At 43.8% G+C, this 16,525-nt stretch overlaps 1 protein-coding gene across 2 annotated transcripts in view; it reads left to right on the forward strand.

Moving 5' to 3' along the window:
• Positions 1-135: 135 nt before the first annotated feature.
• Positions 136-16,525, forward strand: part of RBM28 (RNA binding motif protein 28) — a 34,466-nt gene continuing 18,076 nt past the window's right edge. The window contains exons 1-11 of one of the 2 annotated variants that reach the window (XM_049893811.1): positions 136-376; positions 4,699-4,857; positions 5,164-5,258; positions 5,647-5,722; positions 6,310-6,402; positions 7,174-7,245; positions 8,068-8,245; positions 8,415-8,557; positions 9,974-10,046; positions 12,254-12,363; positions 15,487-15,560. In XM_049893811.1, coding sequence (XP_049749768.1) covers positions 259-376; positions 4,699-4,857; positions 5,164-5,258; positions 5,647-5,722; positions 6,310-6,402; positions 7,174-7,245; positions 8,068-8,245; positions 8,415-8,557; positions 9,974-10,046; positions 12,254-12,363; positions 15,487-15,560 — 1,191 coding nt within the window. In that variant the 5' untranslated portion in view covers positions 136-258. The remainder of the gene's footprint in view (positions 377-4,698; positions 4,858-5,163; positions 5,259-5,646; positions 5,723-6,309; positions 6,403-7,173; positions 7,246-8,067; positions 8,246-8,414; positions 8,558-9,973; positions 10,047-12,253; positions 12,364-15,486; positions 15,561-16,525) is intronic. The other variant, XM_049893812.1, reaches the window with a different exon arrangement.

Genomic DNA, 16,525 nt, shown 5'->3' on the forward strand with positions numbered 1-16,525 from the left:
GTTTTACCACGGAGACGCCGTCGGAGCGCGGACTGGAGGTGGAGCCTGGTCGGAGGAGCTCCGCCCCGGAGCGGCTTTATCTTTTTATTCCGGAACGTTTCTTCCGCATCCCACTACGTTTTCCTCCGGACTCTTGTGAGCAACGAGCACATGCACTTCCGGTGTCTGCGCGCACCGTGGCGTGGCTGGCCTGTGGCTTGACTCGCGGGCGCGGGCGTGTTTCCTTGCGGCCTCACGCGGCTCGGGTTGCCGAGTCTCATGGCGGGGCTGACCCTGTTCGTGGGCCGCCTCCCGCCTTCGGCCCGCAGTGAGCAGCTGGAGGAGCTCTTCAGTCAGGTGGGGCCAGTGAAGCAGTGCTTCGTGGTGACTGAGAAAGGTAGGGGGCGGCGGGGAGGCGGTCGAGGATAGGGCTGGGGTGGCCCGGGAGTGGGACGCGGGCGGAGACATCCCCCAAACTTCTGGGTGGGACGCGGGCGGAGACATCCCCCCAAACTTCTGGGAGTCCCTTCTCTCAGGGGCAGGTAATTATATGGTAATTATTTTCCTGCTCTAAATCTGAGAACTACTATGAGTCGGAATCGACTGGAGGGCAATGGGTTTGTTTTTTAAATCTGGGAATCAGAGTTTATTTGTTCCACAATTGAGTACCTACTATGTGCCAGGCACCGTTCTAGGCCCTGAGGATATACCAGCAAACAAAACCAAACCAAAAATCATTGCTATTATGTTTTCAAGGTGGGGAAAGCAGTCAATAAACAAAATAGTGATAATGGTGATAATTGCTAAGGAAAAAGAAATCAGGGAAGAAGGATAGGGAGTCTGCATTTGTATGTGTAGGTGCGAGGGTAGAGAGGGGGAAGAGTGACAGTATAGATTTTGTACAGAGAATATATGTGTGTACAGCATAGCCAGGGACGACCTGACTAAGGTGAGAGAGTGGGCATGCAGAGGAACCAGCAAGTTAAAGGATACCAGCAGGAGCGTGCCTCGTGTGTTGGAGGGATAGCAAGGAGGCCAGGATGATTGGAGTGGAGCGAATGAAGGGAAGAGAATTAGGTGAGTCAGAGGGGCAACAGCGTACTGGATCACGTAGGACCTTCTATGCCATTGCCAGGATGTTGGGTTTTACTCTTGAATTGGGAAACCATTGGAGGGTTTTGAGCAGAGAGTGGTATGATCCGACTTATGTTTTGAAAGATTCTCTTTAGCTGCTGTGTTGAGAATAGGCTGTTGGAAAATAGGACAGAAGCAGGGAGACCAGTTAGTAGGCTTTTGCAGTTATCCAAATGAGAGATCATGGTGGCTTGGACCAGGATGATAGCAATGGAGGTGGTAAAAAGTGGTTGAAATATGGATATTTTTGAAGGTAGAGCTGAGGGGATTTGCTGATGGATCAGATGTGGGGTATGAGGGAAAAAGGCTTTTGTCTTGAGCCACTGGAAATACTTGTGGAATACTCCTATGTGCTTTATATTCTCATCACATCACCATGAGGCAGGGTTGACATCTTTTAGAGCAAACGAGAATTGGAAGGGTTTTAATTGTAGAAGCGTTCCTTTCTCTTCCCAGGACTATCAAGGGGCACCCAAGATGGGAACCTGATGTGCCCAGACCATATGCATGGCTTCCTTTCACGTCTCCAGGCTGTCTCTGTAGGTGGCTGCCTCTTTGCCTCTCACCAAAACAAGTGGTAGGAACTGGCATCTCTTAGCCTCTGCATAACTCCCACGGTATCTGAGTATGTGAGTGGGCAGGCTAACCACCACCCCACCCACCCACCCACACACACACACACAAAAACCCACAGTATCTGAGTATGTGAGTAGGCAGGCTAACCACCACCGCCCCCCCCCCAAAAAAAAACCCACTGCCATTGAGTTGATACCAACTCATAGCTACCGTATAGGACAGGGTAGAACTGCCCCATAGGGTTTCCAAGGCTGTAAATCTTTATGGGAAGCAGACTGTCTCATCTTTCTCCCCAGAGCAGCTGGTAGTTTCGAACCACTGACCTTTTGGTAGCAGCTGATTACTTTAACCACTTCACCGCCAGGGCTCCAGCAGGTTGACAGCATGCTAATAATTACCCAATCCTTAGCTTCTATTTTGTTAGTTACAGAAGTTATAGTTAGGGCCATCAACATGGTTCAGATTACCATACAAGCTGTGGCACCTGCCTGTTTTTTTTTGGCATTTTAGGCATGTGTGAGAGAGTGGGAGTGCTTTACAGCAGTGCTCCTTAAACTGCCGATCGTTACCCATTAGTGGGTCATACATGGGCCATGGCTAGAAGTTTTTTTTTAATGAACTAGGGTAGAATAGAAGGGATACATCCACATATGGTAAGAGAGTAGTATTCTCAAAACATTTATTTCCGTTTTGTATAGGGAATATTTGTGTGTGCTGAGATTTAATGTAAATTCCATCCCTTCTTGTGGGCTCTGGTCAAATCAGTTTGTGAAACACTGCTGTATAGTGCCAGGTGGTTGTGTTCCAGGGAAGGACTGGGCATTGAGTGGGAACTCTGCTTTGGGTCCTCAGAATCCAGGCTGCGTGTAACCTTATACTTTGTACCTTGTCTAAATCCTTAACAAAACCCCTTATTCCCTTTTTATCAAACTCTCCACTTTCCTACCTAGACATTCCAAATGTTTTGGAAAGAGTGCTGTGTTTAGTGGGCTGGGAGGGAGGGAGGTGAGGGTGAGTTCTTACTCGGTAGTAGTGACTTGGGTATGTCATTAGCCTCTCTTTAAGTTGGGGTCATTTCCCAGGTTGTGAGCATTCAGATAATGCATGTGAGTGTGCTTTGTGCAGACACAAAATGCATGGTACTCATCGTGCGTATGTGCTTTCATTTAGACGTGGAACTTCTTCGCATTTCAGCTGCGTAATTTTTTGGTTATCTTGCTCGGGAGGGGCCTTGATTTTTATTATTCTTGTTTTCTGAAAGATGAGTGGGCAGGCTTTTGAGAGAAAAGAAACTGATCTCCGGACACCAGTATGCGCTCCTGGCGCCCAGGCCAACTCTAACCTGCCTACGTGGATCCGTGGCCTGTATTACAGAGCTTGCACCTGAAGCAGATTCCAGGGTAGTTGAACAAGCAGCCGAGCATATGAGCTCTGTTTCTTCAGGTAGCAGGCAGATTACAGTCTGTCCTTTTCCTTTTTGATAAGTTACTTAAGATTTTATTACACAGAAATGTTCAAAAGCATACCAAAAGAGACTGAAGGTGGATTACAGTTGGTACTTGCAGCTGTTCATCAGCTTGTTCCTAATTTCTTCTCTGCAGCCATTATATTTGTGGGGTCCTGGGGAAAGGGCAGAGGAGCCCTGGTGAAACGGTAGTTAAGCGCTTGGCTGCTAACCAAAAGGATGGTGGTTCAAACCCACCAGCTGTTCCGCAGGAGAAAGACATGGCGTCTACTTCCATAAAAGATTACAACCTAGGAAACCTTATGGGGCAGTTCTGCTCTGTCCTGTAGGGTTGCTATGACTTGGAATCCACTTGATGGTAACAGGTTTGGTTTTTTTTTTTTTGTTCGGTTTTGTTGTTGTTAGGTTCCAACTCATCATAGTGACCCTGTGCACAACAGAACGAAACACTGCCCAGTCCTGAGCCATCCTTACAATCGTTATGCTTGAGCTCATTGTTGCAGCCACTGTGTCAGTCCACCTCGTTGAGGGTCTTCCTCTTTTCCGCTGACCCTGCACTCTGCCAAGCATGATACCCTTCTCCAGGGACTGACCCCTCTTCACAACATATCCAAAGTATGTAAGACGCAATCTTGCCACCCTTGCTTCTAAGGAGCATTCTGGTTGTACTTCTTCCAAGACAGATTTGTTCTTTCTTTTGGCCGTCCATGGTATATTCAATATTCTTCACCAACACCACAATTCAAAGGGGTCAATTCTACTTTGGTCATTTCTTCTTCGGTCTTCCTTATTCATTGTTTGGTTTTAGAAAGGCTTAATTTGATGTTGATACCTGTTGGTAATATGGTCATAGCATTGGCAGACTCCTGAAACAGTGTTTATTGTTTGTTTTCTTTGGTCAGGGACTCAGGCATTCATTGCTGATCTGTTCTGAGGGGCAGCTGCTTTATTATATTCTAATTTTGAAGCTACTTTAGCTGTCTTTCCTACCTTCTTCTTTGATGTTGAATTCTTCTTTGGGGGCCTAATATATGTTATGGATCCTCCATGTTCTTGATGTTATCAGGAAATGGGCAACAAGAGCTAACATTGGAGGCACCAGATTAGAACAGAGAGGAAGCCAACAGTTTCTGAGCAAAGTGGGGAAGGGGACTCTGAGGTCAGCCTAGCTTCTTTCCCTCCTGAGAATTCTGGCAAACCAATAACAGGATGGCCTGTAGTATATCTGCTAGTTTGTCGTTAGCTGCCATCGAGTTGGACTGTTGTGATTCATAGGGTTTTCATCACCTGATTTTTGAAAGATCACCAGGCCTTTTTTCCTAGTCTGTCTTATTCTGGAATCGCCACTGAAACTGATTCAGCATCATAGCAACACTCAAACCTCCACTGACAGACAGGTGGTGGCCATGCTTAAGGTGTGTTGGCTGAGAATTGAATCCAGTGCTCCCTCTGCTAGCTTAGGCTTTGAGAATTTACTGGTGTGGGGCTCTTACTTCACTACTGGCTCTCCTTCTCCCCACCCTCTTCTGCCTGCACCGTTCTAGGGAGTAAGGCATGCCGAGGCTTTGGCTATGTCACTTTTTCAATGCTGGAAGATGTTCAGAGGGCCCTCAACGAGATTACCACCTTCGAAGGCTGCAAGATCAACGTGACTGTTGCCAAGAGAAAACTGAGGCACAAGTCCAAGGAAAAGGGGAAAAATGGTGAGTTTCTAGTAACTGAAACGGTCTTCCCCCAGGGTGAGACAGAGCAATAGGATAAAGAAGGGGTCACTCTGAGAACGTAAAGCTTCCCTAATTTCTTTTTTGCTGGCCCAAATCATCCAGTGTATTTTGTTCCTCATGTTAGTCCTTTGTTTACTTCTGAAGGCTGGAAAACCTGGTGCTCCTGGGTGTCGCCACACTGAACCCTGTGGTAAATGCCCTCTGTGGCTAGTAGCTTTCTCCCTGTGAGGCTGTAGTGGGTGGTTTTGAAACACAGACTTATTCCATTGTCCCTTTTTTTCTTAGAAAATTCGGAGTCCCCAAAGAAAGTGCCAAAGCCCAAAAAAGCCAAAATGGCAGATAAGAAAGCCAGATTAATTATTCGGAACCTGAGCTTTAAGGTAAGTGGTGGAAGAAGACTAACATGGGATGCTCGTTGGTGGCACTCCTCACCAGGATGACATAATGGGGCTTAATTCCTTCCAGGCATGAACCTTAGCCCTGCTGAGTTCAGAAAATGGACCTGTATAAACAAGAGTTAATTAATGACACTTAAGTGTAAAGATGGATTCCTTTTTTGGAGGGGGGCGTGATTTTGGAGAAAGGTAGGGGTAAAAGAGCTCTCTTAGATACAAAGTAAGATGTCCTCTTTCCAGAAATGTTTGGTGTCCTACTCTCAAAAGTAAAAAAGGAGTAAAAATATTCAGGTCCTTCCTAATGAGCTAACTTGGTAGTTGATGTTTCTGTTTGTTGGCTGTGATTATATCTTTCTTTCCCTTTTGGCTTCAGTGTTCAGAAGATGACTTGAAGACAATATTTGCTCAATTTGGAGCTGTCCTAGAAGTCAACATTCCCAGGAAGCCAGGTACTAGCAAACCTGCATTTGGTCTGGTTAGATTAAGGTTACTTAATAATGTCTTTTTCCACATTACCCTCAAACTAAGTGCCATGTGAAATAGAAATACAAGTGTAAGGGAACGTCCTTGTCGTAGTGAGGATATTGGGCTGGAGATATGAAATGGATGAGATTAAAAGGGTTATTTAGCATTATATTGTCCTTGAACTAAGCACCATTTGAAATAGAAATACAAGGCCCATGTCACTATCTTGGTGAGCCTGAGATGATATGTAAATATAAACTGTCTGGCACAGTGCTTGACAAGTAATAACAGCTCAAATAATTGTGCTTATTCCCCGATGGTAGTTTTAGTTAGATCAGAAGTAGTCTTAGAAGACTAGATGCAGTTTGAGGAAGTACATTCCTCTCCCCAGACCTGAGTCACTTGTACTCAGCAGGAGGACTAACCTATTGCTTTGTAAAGGGGCTGGCTGGTTGGCAGGACTTGGGCCATCTTGCCAGCCTGAGTGGCTGTAATTTCTTTCTAAGTCTTAGTGTTCTATTGGCTCCCCACCTGCTGACTCTAACTTCTTTGTATGTATGTCTGCACACAGATGGAAAGATGCGTGGCTTTGCTTTTGTTCAGTTCAAGAACCTCCTAGAAGCAGGAAAAGCTCTCAAAGGCATGAACATGAGAGAGATAAAAGGTAAGCTTTCTGTACGTGTATCACTGACCCAGATATTCCTGGGGTTTGGGTGAATTGGCACAGTAACCCACTTTGTACATTTTCAAAAGGTAAGTGTTTAGACTGTTGAGCCTCACTGCTAATGTTGAAGCTGTTGTAGTGTAGTGTTCCTGGTGCTTGATCTTAGGGTTACACTGGAAAGAACCTGTCCCAGTGTTCTCTTCCCTTTCTGTGGTGATGAGTGTTCTTTTAAGTTGCTGGTGAAAACTGTCCCTGAAATAGTCACTGATGATGCAGGTGGGTGTTTAGGGGATGTGGGATTGTACATTCCTCCTTCGTTATGCTCACTACTCAGCATCCACAGGCTATTAAATTAACTGTGAGGCTACTCTAGGTATTGATTTACCGTGTCTAATTAAGGGATTGGCTTAGAGACTTTAACTTCTGAGTAGGGTGCAGATTATTCCAGAATGCCTGTTTTGCTTCTTGCTTATGTAACTGAGAACTTGCTAATCTAACTGGAAGCACTGTTCTAATTCTTTGTTTTTGAGTCTGTCTGTCCCAGTTGTTACGGCTGTGTAGAAAGGCAGCATTTCTGTTCATTGATGAAGTGGTTAAGGGTTAAAAGGATAAGCAGCTACTGAGAGCTTTAAGGACCTACATTCCCTGAGTCGTCACTTCCCTTGTGTCCGCTGGTTCCATTACTGCATCTGGTGAATAGGAAGCCATTTGCGGGAGATAGGGACGTTAAAATGAGGAAATTCTTTCTGAGGCCACTTTTCTGTCTGACAGGGCGGACAGTGGCTGTGGATTGGGCCGTGGCAAAGGATAAGTATAAAGATACTCAGTCTGCTTCTGCCTCAGGTAAGATGTGGTGCGGGTGAGAGGAGTTGTATGCTGGGGCGAGGGTGTGGAATGTGTGAATACAACTTTTGTGTCTGTGCTGAAGGTGTAAGGGAACGTGCTTGTCAGTGAGGATATTGGGCTGGAGATGTCAAAAGCACAAGATTAACCAAAAGAATGAGACTCAGGAGTAGTAGAAACTCTGAATTTCTGTTGGCTCGGAAATGAGCCCGGGCTGTTTGTCAATTCATATGGTACTCTCTCGGTCTCCCGTCCCAGGATGTAGACTCCTCTGAGTCTAAGTGCGCTCCTGGGTGTGGGTGTGATGAGGAGTATGGCTGAGTTCATTGTTCCCGCAGCTTCCTGTCCTTTCCCAGCTTTTCCAAATAGGGAGTGATGGGACATTAAGAACAGGGAAACTTAAAACTTGAGTTTCATTAAGAAACCAATTGGCTTTTAAGTCGCCAGGATCTCAGAGCACACCTTGCTGAGATTCAAGATCATGGCTGGGCTCCAGGGTGGACGTCGTGCTGCCCTGTGTACAAGCTGTAGCTAATGGGGGAGGCTCAGTTGCTGCTCTCTCACTCTGAGCCAGATTGACCTTCAGAATTCCAGTGAATGGGACAGATTCCAAAGGGATCTGAGTGATGGGAGATTTTGTTGTTTATTTTTTGCTTTTATCCCACGTAATTACTCTTATATATATTATATATAGTAAGAAATATATGAGATTCTGTAAAACCAAAGGAACTAGGAACTTTTGTCTTTTGTTAAAGTATTTGTTAAAATAACCTTGTTTTGGACGCTAAGAGAATTCATTGCTTTCTTCACCTCCCTCTGTAGGTGAGGGGAAGAGCCCTGAGCCTGAACAGCAGGGATCAGGTAAAGAGAAGGGAAGAGAGGAAGAAGAAGATAATGATGATGAAGACGAAGGTGATGTTGAGGAGGAGGATGATGATGAAGATGAAGAAGATGCGGAAGAAGAATCCAGGGGGACCAAGCCTGTGCAGATTCAGAAGAGGTAAGCAGCTCAGCCTGTTCTGAAACAGTGGAAGATCCAGGATTGTCTCTGAGAGGGAAAATGATCACGCCGTTTCCCTGCCTTCCTCAGTGCAGAGTGACATGTGTAATGAAGTCCAGGGGGCCCCTCTGTCAGCCCAGGTCCTTAGCTGTGAACTGTGCCATTCCAGAGCTGTCAAGAGAGCAGCAGCTGCAGACAGCAGTGAAGAGAATCATTCCGACAAGGACAGTGACCTGGAGCAAAGAGATGGTATTGATGATGGAGAGGAGCTGGCTCAGAGTGACATGGACACTGAAGAGAGGGAGGATAAAGGTTTGCCTGCGGTCTTTGTAACTTCTTTAACCGTGTTGCGAGAAATGAGCACCAGTTCAGTATGAGCTCCTTTTTAAATAGGACCTGAGAGTGCTCTATTAAGTTTATGTTTCAGTGCTGAAAATGGAGCTGTGATATTCCTTTCTTCTAAAGGTTTTTTGTTTGTTTTTGTTTTTAAAATGAGTTCAGAGTGGTGTTTGAGGGTTAAGAGCCTTTCCTAGGGAATTGTAAACCTAGTTAAATGCTGAGCCACCACTTTCTCAGTTATCCAAGTTGAACGAATAACTGGATAAACAGGGTATTGCATCTTAACAGCAAAGGGATTTTAAAGTGTTTTGAGTTCAGATTGGGGATAAAGGACCTACTGGGGCATTTTGTAGAACTGTCACCAATTCCTATTGTTACCTTTACTGAGAATGTTAGGGGTAAACTCAACTCATTTATGGAGAAAGGCAGGTCATTACAGAAAAAGCAGTGGCCAATAGCTGGCCTTTTAGTTTGGGTGGAGATTTTTACTCAGCTGTCAAGTTGATTGCTGCTTCCATTTTTTTTTAAGAGTGGCATATGAGAAATCTGAGGAAATAAACTCACGCTGCCAGGAAGAAATGATACATACCTTAGAAGTGAAGATGCCTTGACACCGAAGGGACTATGAGACCTTGCATTGTAGAACCCAGATTTGGTTGTCTCTGAACCATTCTTTTCACTTAAAAAAAATTATGGAACTACTACATGATGATGAAAGAAAATTAATACAAAAAATAATCCCGTATGGAAAAGTAGTACAATACAGAAAGTAAAGGTTCCTTACCAGTCCCCCAACAACCTCCCAAAGTAACTTGTTTCTTAAGTATCCTAGAAATTTTCCTTGTGTATGTAAATATGTATCTCTTCTTAAAAAGAAACAAGCCTCCCTTACCTCCATCTGATCCTCACACATCACCTCCCCTCCCCAGAGACAACCAGTGTTACAAGTTTCTTGTGTATCTTTATATATATTAGCAAACACACACACACACATGCATACGTATATACAATGTAGTATATTTTGAATGAACCTGTGTATATTTTTTTCTCCTTAAAGACTACATGTTTTAAATTTCGAAAAAGTTTACACTCTCCCAGCAGTATATGGGAACGTCTTTTTCCCACACCTTTGCCATAGTGGATCTCATCAATCTTTTTAATTTTTGCCCATCTGTTAGTGAAAAATAATACCCCATTACTTGTGCAATGCTTCTCTAATTATGAGAGAGTTTGAGCCTCTTTTCATATGTTTAGTTGTATATTCTTTGTCCATTTAAAAAATTTTTTTTCTTATTGACTTAGGCAAGATCTGTAGAGACTTAAGAAGTTAGCCTTTGGCATATGGCCTGCACTATTTTATTTTATTCAGTTTGTTGTTTTTTACTTTAGATGCACAAATTGCAAAGCAAAAGAAGAGAAAATTACCATCTGATGTGAATGAAGGGAAAACCGTCTTCATTAGGTATGTTTTTCTACCCTGAGAGAACTGCTGTTTGGGTTGCCTACATAGGTTTCTTCATTTTTTTTTTTTTTTACACTAGTCTTGTGAACTACGCCAGAAAGTCAGATGCTTCTAAGACCATTAGCACATCTGATCCCAGGAACATTGCAAACAATGAGAAATGTAGGAGATTCAAAAGTATACACAAGAGAGAATTAGCAGGGGTCTGGATATCTTGTTCTCATTTAGACTTACCAGTTGGCCCCTCAGCTGTTAGAAACGTCTTACTTCCGGCCTTAGTTTTAGGAGGCTGCTGAGGAGGAGTGATGCTGCTTGTGCCAGACAGTGTTTCTCTTCATAACTAACCTGCCTTCTCTGTTATCTTCCAAAGCAGTGTGCAGAATGAAGTAAGGCACCCCCTCTGCTTCCGGGAAAGCTGGGGGTGGGAGTGGGGGCGGAGGCAGGTTTAATTTTGTGCTGCCATTGCTGTGTTAGTCCTATTGACTACCAGAGGTTGGTATTTTCATCGAGTCAGGGGATTGTCAGTTCACCTCAAGCATGCCTGTTCTTCCTTTTTTTTTGAGGACCAGTGTGCAATGTGTGTGTGTGTCATGGGGTCTTATCTTAAGAGGTTTGTATTTTACCCTGTTTTAAGGTAAAATTAAGATTATTTTATCATGCAAATAATTTTTGTTCATTATAGAAAATTTAGAAAATAATTGAGCAAAAGAGGAATGAATGAATAAATAAATACATTTTAAAAAATTAAAAAATCACCCTTAAGCACTACTCAGAGAATGCCCCCACACAGGCCCACAGCGTAAATACTTACAGGGATGAGTTTAGACTCTCCATGCTGTGCTTTAGACCGTTCTCTCAGCAGCAGGTCGTTCCCTACTCTTTTTACCGTGTTATTTGGAACTGCCATATAAATCACTTTGATTCATAGAGAATTCTGCCTAATAGGAAGGAAGAAATGTCACGCTCAGAAGCCTGTGACTGCAGTACCAAGGATCCCATTCCTTATACATCTTTATACTAAGAAAGAACATGGGGAAATAAAAGGGTGGGAGGGAGAGAACTACGTACATTAGGAGGCAAATTAGAAGGAAAAATGTAGCTAGGAAGCATCTTATTTCAGAAACCCTTTTTTCTGGATTACTCTGAGATAGAATGATTTATGGGGTTGTTAACTGAGTAAAAGGGATGTAAAAGGATAGCTATATATTAGGGACTGTTTTTCTTACTCCTGGAAGGATCTGCACAGCTGGAGAAATGAGGAATTTTGACCTTGTGCTGAAATTTAAAAGAACAAAATCTCCTTCCAACATTTCTTAATCCCATTGAGAGAAATACGTAGTTTTATTTTTTGTACGAAGCTAGTAAACTTTACCACGTTTGCCTATGAGTTTTTATTTTGAAGGATTTTTTGACTTTTGTAAAATGTTAATTGAGCTGCGGATTTCAGAGCAACACAGAGGAGAAGATGGCTAATCTTGAGAGAGAGAGAGACAGAAAGATAGGCAGATGTTTTTTACTTTTCTTACTAACCTGCTGTGAGTCTTTTGGTTGTAGTAAAAGAAACTAATTTTGGCCAGTTTAAATAAATAAGAAGGTTTGTTGGATGAATACTGGGTGGCTCACCAAATCAGAGGAATTGACAAAGGACGATCTTCAGGAAGGGGAGGAGAGGCTGGGCAGTTCTGCGACCCCAGCATAGGAGGCTGTGGGTCTTCTCTAGGGGGAAGGCCCCACCTTTTTAATTTTTCTTAAAGTTATAATATGTTCTGTAAAGTGCATTAATCTAAGTGCACAGCTCAGTGAAATTTTTCATAATGTGTATACCCACAAAACCCCCACCCAGATCAAGACAGAGACCAACATTTCCAGCACCCCAGAAGTTTCTTTCAGGTAGGGCACTGCTATTTTGAAGTAGATCTACGTCCATAACTTCTGGCCTCTCTAGATGTCTAAGTTTCAGATTCCTAGGAGAGAGAACTCTGATTTGCAAAAGAAGGCCAGTCACGTGGCCACAGAGCAGAGTCATGTAGCAGAGGCGTGGCCACTGAGAGCCACCCTATGTATTGGCGATGTTCCTGAGCAGTGGAGGGTGGTTTCGAGTAAGGGAGCCACGTCAGTTGATGTCTAACTCGCTTAACTTGTGCCGGAACCCAGGATCTCACTTTTTAAAATGACCTTTGTTGTGACTTTTTGGTTGTCTTCCATAGAAACCTGTCCTTCGACTCAGAGGAAGATGATCTTGGGGAGCTGCTCCAGCAGTTTGGGGATCTCAAATATGTCCGCATTGTCTTGCATCCAGACACAGAGCACTCTAAAGGTATTAACCATCAGCTGGTCAGACCCTAAAAGGGTAGGGGTCACTGCCATGGGCATTGACAGGGTTACGTGAATGTACTGTGCACTTCTGAGGGGCCCATAGTCCGTCTAGCCTAGGTCTCTGTGTTCCGCAGACGCACCAAGGACATTCTGAGGTTGTCTTCCATGGCGCTAAACTCAGATCTCTAATGGTGCTGTCAGCCCTAATTTTGTCTGAGCTTTGTAAGCTCTTGCTTATTTACTTTAGGGTAATGAATTCCATTTGTTCTTTGAATATCAAATGTGATAGCGTCTCATGGGTGTTAATCATTCCACGTTGCTTGAAATTACTGGGATCTTTTTCAGTTGCTTTTGTTAGAGATGGAAACTGACAGAGAAACTTGGTTGCAGTGGCAGTGGTCAGAAGGAAGACAGGGTAGCAGGAGTGCTTCCTTGTATTCCCCCTCTCCCAAGGCTCTTTCTCTTGAGCTTCAGGGGGTGACCACTCCTCAGTCTAGTGTAGCGTCTTTCAACCCCTTCGTAGTCTATGATCTCATCAACTCAGTTGTTTTTTTCCTAAAGCAGTGAGTCCTTAATTTTTCTGATTCTTGATTCCTTTGAGATCTAGCAAAAGCTATGAACCGTCTAGCTAAATGCCACTTCAGAGGGCTTGCGGGGTCTCTGGAGCCGTTCCATGGATTAAGAACCTCCATTCCAAAGCTGCTCATTTGCCCTTTGTTGAGACCTGGTTATATTGGTTTTTACCTCAGCCAACCAGGATGTAAATAAGGCTATATGATGGAAAGAGCACTGAACTGCTTCCTGGAGACTGGGGATCTAATCCAGCCACACCACAGACCAGCTGGGGGTTTATGCACATCGTTGGCCCACTGTGGGCTCCCGTTTCCTATCTGTAAAATGAGTGATTCAACTAGAGTAATAGCTAACGTGCCTTCAGCTCTAATATTCAGTTACACTCCTTGGACCTTCTCCATTTTCATTACGTTTTTCTAAAAATGGGCAACTTGAATTGCATAGAATCTCTAAGTAGTGGTAGTCTATTGCTTTACTTTGATGATACCCAGCATCTTTGGTCCTGTTCTGAGTGCTGTGGCATGTTGGGTTGATCTTCTCAGGATATAGTCTACAGTTGACTTGCTAAATCTCTTTCTTACTATCTTAATGTTAGCTGAGAGTTAATGCTCTTAATAAGCAGAGTTTTAATTGTTTTTTTCTTAAGGGATTGTCTTTCCCTAGCTCACATGAATTTTTTCTGACACTCTTTCTGCCTACTCACACAGCCTTGGGCTCCTCCTGCAGTTCATCCCTGTCATGGTGCCATTTCACTGCCTGGAAGAGCTAAATGTCAGCTGCAGACTTTTAGAGAAATACTAAGACTAAACCCAGTACTGACCCTGGAAATTCCAATGATAAAATTCTTACCCATCTTCACATTAGATAAGTGGTCTAGTTGGCCTGTTGGAAACATTTTTTCCCCCCATATTTCTTTCTTCATTATTGCTTTCCCCCTATTGAGTTAATGCCAGGCACTGTGGTAGGTGCTAGGAATACAGAAATAGCCAAGAAATAAGGTCTTCTTCCTGAGCCATGCAGTCTGTTTGGGAAGATGCCTCCTGATTAGTGCTATGATGGAGCTGTGAGCAAAGGACGATGGGACACAGACGTGGTAGCACTCGGGCCTGTCTGAGGAGGAGGGAGGGCTGCACAAGCTGGTGACCCTTGGGGTGGCCTGCCACGTGTGTCCTTTTATTAGTCCTCACTGTTCATTCTCAGAGGGCAGAAGAGTGATACCCCAGTAGCTCTGGGAATAATGGCATTGTTTTTGTATATGAGAGAATATTTAAAGTTTAAAGAGATACTGACAACATATGAAACTTGTATTTCTTATTTTGGAGTCTATTGTAAGATAAATGTCAAAACCTTTTTTTTTTTTTGCTTAAAATAGCTGCTTTATCTCAATAGCAGAGTTAGGATGCATTGATTGCCCTTGCATCTTACCAGCCAAGAGGTGAGCCTTCTGGAGATTCCAGAGCATGAGCCAAGTGCTGAGCTCCTGGCGTTTTGGGCCCTGCTGTGTTCATGTGATAGAGGCCAGGGACTTCACCCCAAGAGGCAGAGCTGCCCTTCTCTGATGACTCCACAGTGACTGTGGTGACAGTGAGGTCTGTAATTAATTTCAGGGTTGAGTGGTTCCTGCCTTAGCCCCCAGTAAGCACTCAGCAAAAGATACTGCTCTAAGTGCGGGGTTATAATGTGCTGTTTCCTGGGGATATCTTTTGTTAAGGAGAGAGATAGTGTCTTAGTTAACTAAAACCCTTTGCCATTGAGTTGATTCCAACTCACGGCGACTCTACAGGACAGAGTAGAACTGCCCTATAGGGTTTCCAAGGAGTGGCTGGTGGATTCAAACTACTGACCTTTTGGTTAACAGCCAAGTTCTTAACCACTGTGCCGCCAAGGCTCCAAAACCAAGTTGTCTTATCTCGTGCTGCTCTATCCAAAATACCACAAGCGGGTGGCTTTAACAAACAAATTTATTTTCACACAGTTTAGGAGGCTAGAATTCTGAATTCACAGCGCCAGCTCCAGGGGAAGACTTCTTCTCTGTTGGCCCTGGAGGAAGGTCCTTGTCTGTTTTCAGCTCCTTCCTTTGCAGTCTTCATGGGTTTTGGCATCTGTCTTCCCTCATCTCTGCTTGCTTGCTGCTTGCTTAGTCTGCCGTTTTATATCTCAGAAGAGATTGATTTAAGACACACCCTGTACTAATACTGTTTCATTAACATACAAAGACAACCCGTTTCCAAATGGGATCATAACGACAGGTACGGTAGGATTTACAACACATATCTGAGGGGGAGGGAGGGCACAATTTAATCCATAACAGATGGTGAGATTAAAGTTCTAAGAAACACTGGAAAAGATTAAGGAAGTAATAAGATTTCATTGAGAGCAGGTGTGGTATCTTAGTCTTTGAACCTTTAGGGCCTAGCATAGTGCCTGTCACATAGGCGTAATACAAGGAGCCTGCCTCTGTGTCAGGCGGCCACCATTTCTGTAGTATTATCTTCAGCTTCCTGGTGGGTCAGGGGAGTTTGGGATCTCACCTGTTTTTGTCTCTGTGCAGGTTGTGCGTTTGTTCAGTTCCTAACTCAGGAAGCAGCTCAGAAATGCCTTGCAGCTGCTTCTCCAGAGACTGAGGTAAGGAAGTACGACTTAGACGGTAATGGCTCCTAGAGGCAACAGCTGATGTTTATACAAAGCTTTATTATTATTATTACTGCCAGTAATAATAATAAAGCTAACGCTTATTGAGCACTTAGTGTGTGTGAGGCACTGAGCTAAGTGCTGTACTTGTATTACCTCGTTTAATCCTTACATCGGCCCTGTCAGGTGGCTACAAGTATCATCCCGGTTTTATAGATGAGGAAACAGGTGTAATAATAGTATCTACTATTTATTTGTCATTATCTGTGTGTCCGCATCTCTTCTGGGCAGATGATATGAAAGACTGGACGAGAAGGAATTAAGGCCATCTGTCAGGTGAAGTAAACGTTTGAGAGCAAAAGTGTGTGAGTGATGAGGAATTTTAGGGTACATTCTCTAAGATAAGATGTAAGTTGTTTTGGGATGATACATTATCCTTATTGCTGTTATTGCTTAAATTTTCTTGAGTAGAGTTAACACTCTACCATTTCATCAACTTTCTGAAGAATACTAAAGATTTGCGTGTTCACAGATGATTTTTCGGAATTTGGGCCTATTAGGAACTCCCATAAAATAAATTATTCACTGCTGACCACCTGTAAAAATGGTTTTGGGGCAGTGTCTGACCTCCTCCAACCCCACAAGGGGGAAGGAGAACCAAGATCAACAGTGCAAGGCTGACTTCCATGTGGTAGAGGCCAGACAGGCCTCCTCTCTCTGCCATCTTTACAAATTCTGACACCAACGGCCCCTTCGTCAGCACTCTCTGAGTTCAGTAATTTGTTGCAGTGGCCACAGAGAACTGGAAGACCATACTCAAAATTATGGGGTTTATTTATAAGGAAAGTAACAGTTACAATTTAGGCTCAGGAACACTCCAGATACAGTTTTTCCATGAGGACAGCCTCTTCCCAGCCATGCTTACAGGCATGCCAGTCCCTGGCCCTCAGTCTCTGCCC

The sequence above is a fragment of the Elephas maximus genome, chromosome 8 (assembly GCF_024166365.1).
Source record: "Elephas maximus indicus isolate mEleMax1 chromosome 8, mEleMax1 primary haplotype, whole genome shotgun sequence".
Taxonomy (NCBI): Eukaryota; Metazoa; Chordata; class Mammalia; order Proboscidea; family Elephantidae; genus Elephas; species Elephas maximus.